At 44.7% G+C, this 8,963-nt stretch overlaps 1 protein-coding gene across 1 annotated transcript in view; it reads right to left on the bottom strand.

Annotated features, from left to right (window-relative positions):
• Window positions 1-292: 292 nt before the first annotated feature.
• The window catches only part of LOC126176441 (UPF0489 protein C5orf22 homolog), a 148,167-nt gene continuing 139,496 nt past the window's right edge, over window positions 293-8,963 (bottom strand). The window contains exon 3 of the mRNA XM_049923598.1: window positions 293-491. Coding sequence (XP_049779555.1) covers window positions 293-491 — 199 coding nt within the window. The remainder of the gene's footprint in view (window positions 492-8,963) is intronic.

The following is an 8,963-nucleotide window of genomic DNA, read 5'->3' as shown; positions in this document are numbered from 1 at the left end:
AATTGTTCCTGCTGCTGCTACTATCCGGGTAACCAGATCCTCTTCTGATGCAACAGGAGTCGCGTAAACAAGGTTGCGCATCTCTCCCCACACAGTTTGTAATTGAAAAAAAAACGATGGTCTGCCCCTACGATGTGGTTCCATACGCGCTCTCTGAGAGCTACTCAGATTTCTCCCGATTTCTCTGCCTTGAAAAATGTATACGTTAAATGTGTTTCATTTCTCCATCATGTAACGGCAGTGAGATTACAGAGACGGTTAGGAGAGACAGTTTTCAGGGGGAGTGACGACATCAGCAACAGTGCGGGGCATGGCAGTGGCCAGCGGCTTTGCAAACCGACCTGATTTCTCCCGTGGCGGTGTCGCGCCCGATGACGAACTGCGAGGCTCCGTCCTGCATCTGCTTTGCCCACGGCGGCTTCACCCACACCAGGTTGGACAGGTGCCCTGCGTACGCGGCAGGCAACATCCAGTTCTCGATACTCAGCTCGCTGTAACAGCCAACGTGTCATCATTTAAAGGCACCAGGTTCATTTGCTAGCAACGGTCGGCAGATGGAAGACAACCGTTCAACTCTTAACTTCTCCAAGTTCTTTTGTCTTCATACTGAAAGGTGCATAGGGTCGCTGCAAGTATGATACCATTACTTATTTCGTATTATCTTCCATTTCTTTTCATTTTAAATTAGAAAATTACGTAAAATAATATTCAATATAAAAGCTAAAATTTTCTTCACATTCAAGACAGGCAACGGAAGCTACTCAAACAACAGCAGAGGAATTAGCCTCGTTAACACAGGTTACAAAATCTATAGTACTATCTTAAATAATAGCCCACGTTGTATCTCTGTTACAATTTTATAAGAAGAACAAATGGGTTTTAGAAAAGGACGATCCTGCATTGACGGTATTTTTAGTATCAAACAGCTCTTAGAGTAAAGGAGAGAATTTTAATTTTACAACGATGCAGTTCCGATGCACAGGGAACGGATTCTCAAATTGGTCCCCTTGGACAGTTAAGGCACAACTAAATCAGAGAGGAGGATCATTGTAAAAGATGCAAAACATAAAATTTTAATGCTAGCCCGAATCGGCCATAAATAGCTTACATAATGAAATTCCAAGGATTTCTTTAAATAACTGAGCATCGAGAACTTAAATAATGAAACCTTTAAATTTGTCTCTGGATAATTAAAGAATCTTTAAAACAAGGAACCTTAAAAATACTAAGCAACAAGTAAAATTTATGACTTGTGATCTTAACAGTACATAACGAACTCTTTTAAGAACATTTAAATAATGCTAGCCCTTTGGAAAACTTCAACTTCGTGAATTTAACTAAGCTAAACTTTACAGAGAGCTCAATAGCAGTTTCTGCACCACAGCAGACAAATGATTTAGAATCAACAGCTCATGTACTTGTGACAGTACACAACAGTTCACAATGAGGCAAACAAGAAATGTGAGTTCCACAACTTACAGTCTGTGCTAAGATTAACGTTCAACAACTCAGAAGTTTGGCAGAGAGCAAGTGGCCATCAGAAACTAGTAATTAAAATCACAATAAACTATACAAATGGTATTGAAAGTGAATCATTAGGACAATAACACGCGGAGACAGTTGCCCGGATAAGCAGCTTGTTTTCAAGGGAACAACTCACGCACTAAAGACACGTGATGCTCACCTTCTGCCAGCAGCACGCTGCCAAATGATGCGTCCAGCAGTTTGGACCGACAGCTTCCTCAAGCGACCCCGCAATCTGCGGCCACCATACTTCAGAGTGCTCCATGTCACACCTCGTCCCAAAGTAACCAAGTACGTTCGACGTCCAGCAAATGACTCAGCTCTGCCAAGGCACCATTGTTTCACGTAAATCACAAGCGATGCTGGGCGCGAGAATACACAGGCTGCGCATAGCTGAGTGAGAATGAGAATGAGGTTTGCCCCTTGCTCCTAGAAGACCCGGACATCAGCTTTAGCACGGCTCCCTTACACCCCCTGCCCGCAATTGCAAAAACGTTTACTGATGCCGATAACACAGAGCCAGCACCAAACTGACTTATCCACCTCCACTTAAAAAAGTCAGTGTGGAAGGATGGGGGGGCTGAACTCAGCTCGAAGCTGCCACAACCTCGCCCTGTGGCCATGAGCCTTGATCTGGTTTACATGAATCCGAGTTCGCTGCCTCGTAGCCACATTCTCAACCACAAATGAGACTTGACGAGACATCTCAGCAATTCGGAATGTCCCAACAAATCTCGGGAGCATCTTCCCCATAACCCTCTCTGCAACCCTACTAGGCCTTTTGAAGCTTTTAACGAGGCTCAAGTCGCCAATATTGAAAGAGGTAGGACGCCTCCCACGGTTGTACCGTTCTGCTTGCCGGCAGTGAGCCAGTTTAATGTTGTTACGCCTCTCTTACAATTATTTGTGATGGTGGCAGCGTCCACATTCTCAGAAGATCATTTATTCCCCGCAGTCTGATAATAGGACGGCTGGTCTCGGCGGAGGTTCGAGTCCTCCCTCGGGCATGTGTGTGTGTGTGTGTGTGTGTGTGTGTGTGTGTGTGTGTATGTGTGTGTTTGTCCATAGGATAATTTAGGTGTGTAATCTTAGGGACTGATGACCTTAGCAGTTAAGTCCCATAAGATTTCACACACATTCGATTACTTTTTGATAATAGGAGAATTAATGGGATAGGCTACAAACAAACTTCCTGTAGTGGCTTTATGTGATTCGTGCTCTGCCATATTCAACGCAAAATGTACCCAGTTAAGTGACTCATCCAACTTATTTTGATCTTTACTGTGGTAAATTATAAGGGTTGCCCTATATGTTGCGACTGACTGGCTCAGAAAAGGAAGGGTATGGGATATTAGGGAACCACGGTGGCAAGTGTACCAGCATTCTGAAAGCAACAATGCCTGAATTCCCTGGAAACAAAAGCAGGTGCGTTATAACTAAAACTGTTAGTGGACTAAAACGTGCAAATGTGCTTCCCAAAAGGTGAATCGTGAAGCCCGCATTCTTAATGTTAATGGGGATCAGCCATAAAAACGACTAAATTCATTGACGACCTCAAACTCGTTATTTGCTACCATTTCTAGTACCCCATAACGGACCCAAATAATCTATACCTAACTTATCCATAATGAGATTTTCACTCTGCAGACGAGTGTGTGCTGACATGAAACTTCCAGGCAGATTAAAACTGTGTGCCGGACCGAGACTCGAAGTCGGGACCTTTGCCTTTCGCGGACAAGTGCTTTACCGATTATTTTTATTTGAAGCTAGGACGTATGAACTACAGTTCCATACGCAACTTTCTTTTTTTTTTTTTTAAGTGAGTAGAGTCTTCAGTTCTGAGTTGGTGGAGACAGGGCGGGCAGGGGTCGAAAACCCGAGGCATACCGAGATTGGAAAGCTGTACTGGTCACACCGACACTCGGGAAAGGAAATATTGGTAATCCTTTGAATTACATACCCGTATCACTAACGCCGACTTGTAGTAAGATTTTGGAACACATACTGTGTTCAAACATTATGAATTAGCTCCAAGATAAGTCAATTGGCAGACAGTCAGTACGGATTCAGAAAATATCGTTCTTGTGAAGCAGAGCTCTATATTCGGACGAAGTAATGAATGCCGTCGACAGTGGCTCTCAAATCGATTTCATATTTATAGATTTCTATAACGTTTCTGTCACTGTTCCTCACAAGATACTTCTAATAATAGTGCGTACCTTTGTCTGCCTGCTTAGTTGAGTGGTTACGTGCTTGCCTCCCATGCGTCCCTGACCGGGTTGGAGATTTTCTCTGCTCGTAGAGTGGGTGTTGTGTTGTCCTCATCGTCATTTCATCACCGCCACGCTAGTCGCTCAATGTGGCGTCGACCATTATAAGACTCGCACTCGGCAGCCGAACTTCCACGGATGGGGCCTTCCGGCCGGCAATGCCATACGATCATTTCATTTCATTTTGCGTACCTCTGGAATATCGCTTCTGTGATTTCCTCTAAGAGTGGTCAACGTTCGTAGTAATCGATGGAAAATCATCGACAGAAGCGATATCCGCCGTCCCCGTCCACCCTCCCAAGTGTTGCAGGCCCTATGCTGTTCCTAATCTACATAAACAATTTAGAAGATAATCTGAGCAGCCCTCTTAGAACGATTGCGGCTGATGCTGTCATTTACCGTCTAGTAAAGTCATCAGAAAATCAAAATAAATTGCAAAATGGTTAGAAACGATACCTGAATTGTTCGAAAAGTAGCAGTCGTCTCTGAATAAAGAAAAGTGTTAAAGTCATCCACATCAGTGCACAAAGAAATCCGTTAAATTTCGACTACACGATAAATCACACAAATTTAAAGGCTGTCACTTCGACTAAATACATAGGAATTATAATTGCGAATAAATTAAGCTGAAAGATCACATACATAATGTTGTGGGGAAGGCAAACCAAAGACTACGGTTTAGTGGCAGAACACGTAGAAGAGGCAAAAGAGACTGGCTGCACTACGCTTGTTCGTCCGCTACTAGAGTACTGCTGTACTCAATTGGATTCTTTCCAGATAGGATTGGCGGAAAACATCGAAAAAGTTAAACGAAGGACAGCTTGTTTTGTATTATCGCGAAATAGGAGAGAGAGTGTCACGGATATGATAAGCGAGTTGGGATGGCAGTCATTAAAGCAAAGGCGATTTTCCTTGGGGCGAAATATTTTCACGAAATTTCAATCACAGACCTCCTCCTCTGAATGTGATAATACTTTATTGTCGCCAACCTACATGGGTACAAGTCATAACCATAATAAAATAAGAGAAATCAGAGCTCGTACAGAAAGATTAAATGTTCATTATTACCGGGCGCTGTTAAGAAGTGGGACTGTAGAGAAATAATCTGAATGTGGTTCAAAGAACCATCTGCCAGGCGCTTAAGTGTGAACTGCATAGTAGTCGTGCAGATGTAGACGAATTACGCTATTACCAGACAGTCGCGCTCCCAGAAGCAAACTAAGCAGTTGACAAGTCATCTAACATCGGCTTTAATGTCATCCAGAAAATGGAGCGGCATATATCACAGAAAATTTTCGGACCCAAGTTCGAAGTCGGTATCTGGATGTACAAAAGTTATTTTCCCCAACGGAACGATTCAGTTTCATTGCACGGAAAAGGTATCGAGAATTTTATGGAAATGCAGGAAGAATGAACGTCTCACAGTTAACAAAGAATATCCCAGAACGAGATTTTCACCCTGCAGCGGAGTGTGCGCTGATATGAAACTTCCTGGCAGATTAAAACTGTGTGCCCGACCGAGACTCGAACTCGGGACCTTTGCCTTTCGCGGGCAGGAGAGCTTCTGTAAAGTTTGGAAGGTAGGAGACGAGATACTGGCAGAAGTAAAGCTGTGAGGACCGGGCGGGAGTCGTGCTTCGGTAGCTCAGCTGGTAGAGCACTGACCCGCGAAAGGCAAATGTCCCGAGTTCGAGTCTCGGTCGGGCACACAGCTTTAATCTGTCAGGAAGTTTCAACAAAGAATATCTTCAGCATCACAAATGGGACATGAAAACCGTAAGGAAGATTGCTAGCCGACATACACACATGTTATGTAAGTCGCTGTTGATTCACCGGTTAACTGCATGGACGAGGTACAGACTCTTGTAACTTTACGTTCAAACAACTAACAGACAGAAGTCAAAATAAAAAACTGCACAAATGCGAGTAGGGTTCGCGCTTTGAGAATTCCGTAAAGATTTAATCGTGTTATGTTCATAGATACACTCCTGGAAATGGAAAAAAGAACACATTGACACCGGTGTGTCAGACCCACCATACTTGCTCCGGACACTGCGAGAGGGCTGTACAAGCAATGATCACACGCACGGCACAGCGGACACACCAGGAACCGCGATGTTGGCCGTCGAATGGCGCTAGCTGCGCAGCATTTGTGCACCGCCGCCGTCAGTGTCAGCCAGTTTGCCGTGGCGTACGGAGCTCCATCGCAGTCTTTAACACTGGTAGCATGCCGCGACAGCGTGGACGTGAACCGTATGTGCAGTTGACGGACTTGGAGCGAGGGCGTATAGTGGGCATGCGGGAGGCCGGGTGGACGTACCGCCGAATTGCTCAACACGTGGGGCGTGAGGTCTCCACAGTACATCGATGTTGTCGCCAGTGGTCGGCGGAAGGTGCACGTGCCCGTCGACCTGGGACCGGACCGCAGCGACGCACGGATGCACGCCAAGACCGTAGGATCCTACGCAGTGCCGTAGGGGACCGCACCGCCACTTCCCAGCAAATTAGGGACACTGTTGCTCCTGGGGTATCGGCGAGGCCCATTCGCAACCGTCTCCATGAAGCTGGGCTACGGTCCCGCACACCATTAGGCCGTCTTCCGCTCACGCCCCAACATCGTGCAGCCCGCCTCCAGTGGTGTCGCGACAGGCGTGAATGGAGGGACGAATGGAGACGTGTCGTCTTCAGCGATGAGAGTCGCTTCTGCCTTGGTGCCAATGATGATCGTATGCGTGTTTGGCGCCGTGCAGGTAAGCGCCACAATCAGGACTGCATACGACCGAGGCACACAGGGCCAACACCCGGCATCATGGTGTGGGGAGCGATCTCCTACACTGGCCGTACACCACTGGTGATCGTCGAGGGGACACTGAATAGTGCACAGTACATCCAAACCGTCATCGAACCCATCGTTCTACCATTCCTAGACCGGCAAGGGAACTTGCTGTTCCAACAGGACAATGCACGTCCGCATGTATCCCGTGCCACCCAACGTGCTCTAGAAGGTGTAAGTCAACTACCCTGGCCAGCAAGATCTCCGGATCTGTCCCCCATTGAGCATGTTTGGGACTGGATGAAGCGTCGTCTCACGCGGTCTGCACGTCCAGCACGAACGCTGGTCCAACTGAGGCGCCAGGTGGAAATGGCATGGCAAGCCGTTCCACAGGACTACATCCAGCATCTCTACGATCGTCTCCATGGGAGAATAGCAGCCTGCATTGCTGCGAAAGGTGGATATACACTGTACTAGTGCCGACATTGTGCATGCTCTGTTGCCTGTGTCTATGTGCCTGTGGTTCTGTCAGTGTGATCATGTGATGTATCTGACCCCAGGAATGTGTCAATAAAGTTTCCCCTTCCTGGGACAATGAATTGACGGTGTTCTTATTTCAATTTCCAGGAGTGTAGTTCATCTATAAATTTAGATGAGTTTGAGAGTATCAAAATATATTACATAAATAGCCGTATCTTTTGACTGCATTACTTAGAAGCTTGAATTTTGTAACACAGCCAATGGACTGTAAACCTTAGTGTTTGCCATAAATGTTAACCTAAGACATCTAACGGTTCCCTAGGAAAAAAAAGTCTTAACAGACGGACAGACTCACAGACAGACAACAAAGTGGTTCTACAAGGCGTCCATTTTTACCGACTGAGCTATGAAATTCAGAAAATGTTGGACACTAGATCGATGATAGACCCATAATGACAAGATGAAGCTGTAGGAAGCGACGAAACAAAATAAGGCTAAATCTAAGAAGTGGTTGTACGCGTTCTTTAATGGGCCAAGCGAAACATTAATAACATTAATAAAAATAATAAAGGAAGACAACAGAAGTGTAAGGTCAGTTATGTGAGAATAGGTCAATAAATCTGGAAGAGAAGACTTGCAAAGAATTTTAGTTCTATGTACAGTCAGTCAACAACAAAGCTACAATTCAGAGACTCGCTGATCTATATGGCACGGGAAATGGAGGTAACAAAATTAGGCCTAAAATATTGTCACCGAGACTGCTTTGTCAGAGAATGCTACAAATTTGATTCTAAATTTCTCTATCTCTCACGAATGCAAAAATTGCAGAGACAGAAGTGAGTGAGCGTTGAGCTGAAAAACAGTTGAGGTCACACGACAAAGGAAAAGCGAGATGATATGAAACATTACCCAGTAGCATACTATTAAACATGCGGAGGATCTAAATTCTCTTCTAGAGATTTTCACAGGTCGCTGCAACAATGACCTGTTGCAGAGCAGTTGCGCAGAACTTCAGGCCTATCTCACTGACGTCAATACGTTACAGAATTACGGACCTATTTTATGCCAAGAAATTACGATTCTTTTTGGAGCCAAAACATCGGGAATAGGTTACAACCCTGTCTCACTCCCTTATCCACTGCTGCCTCCCTTTCATGTCCATCGATTCGTAACTACAGTCTGACGTCTGTGTAAGCTGTGTGCAACCTTCTGCTCCCTACATTTTCTGCCAGATAAGTGCAGAGCGTGACACTACCTACGTACCTGACCTCTGTTTCCGCGAGACGTGGGAGTCTGCTCGGCTGCTAGAGCTACAAAATTTAGTTGTAAATTCTGTCAAAGTTATTTCAATGATTTTGCAGAATGAACTTTTTATATCGGGGAAAGTATTAATTTCATTTCACCATGCAATACTAAAGTTTATGGTTGTTGAACCCTAATTGAGTCATAGCCATTTGACGTTATCTACCTGTGGCTTCTCCCTAAATTGATGGATAAAAGAAAGAAACTGTATTTCAAAACTGACCTTAAATTGGAGACGAATTTGTTACAAAGGTGGTATTACTTATACAAGAGCACTCTCTACGATAGCAGAGTAATGCTGGGCCAACCTCTTGTCTACTTCACAATTATTCATTCGATAACAGTGTTGTAATAATTTCGTTGATTTTTGTTTTAGTTCTTAGAAATTTAATATGTGCAGAATATTAAACTTAACAACAGAGATTAAAAAGATGTACATATTTCTTACAGTCACGGCGAAAAAATGCAACAACGTAGTTTTTATTAGTTAAGTCTAGAATGATTCCGCTGTTCTGTTCGCCTACGGACCACCGAGAAACCGAAATGCGGATAGAGGCAGAGATCTCAATTGTAACTGTTATTAATAGAGTATGAAAGAGTGCAAATAAGCAGCA

Source organism: Schistocerca cancellata, chromosome 3, assembly GCF_023864275.1.
Source record: "Schistocerca cancellata isolate TAMUIC-IGC-003103 chromosome 3, iqSchCanc2.1, whole genome shotgun sequence".
Taxonomy (NCBI): Eukaryota; Metazoa; Arthropoda; class Insecta; order Orthoptera; family Acrididae; genus Schistocerca; species Schistocerca cancellata.
The sequence above is the reverse complement of the archived record's forward strand: the minus strand, read 5'-3'. Positions and strand labels throughout refer to the sequence as shown.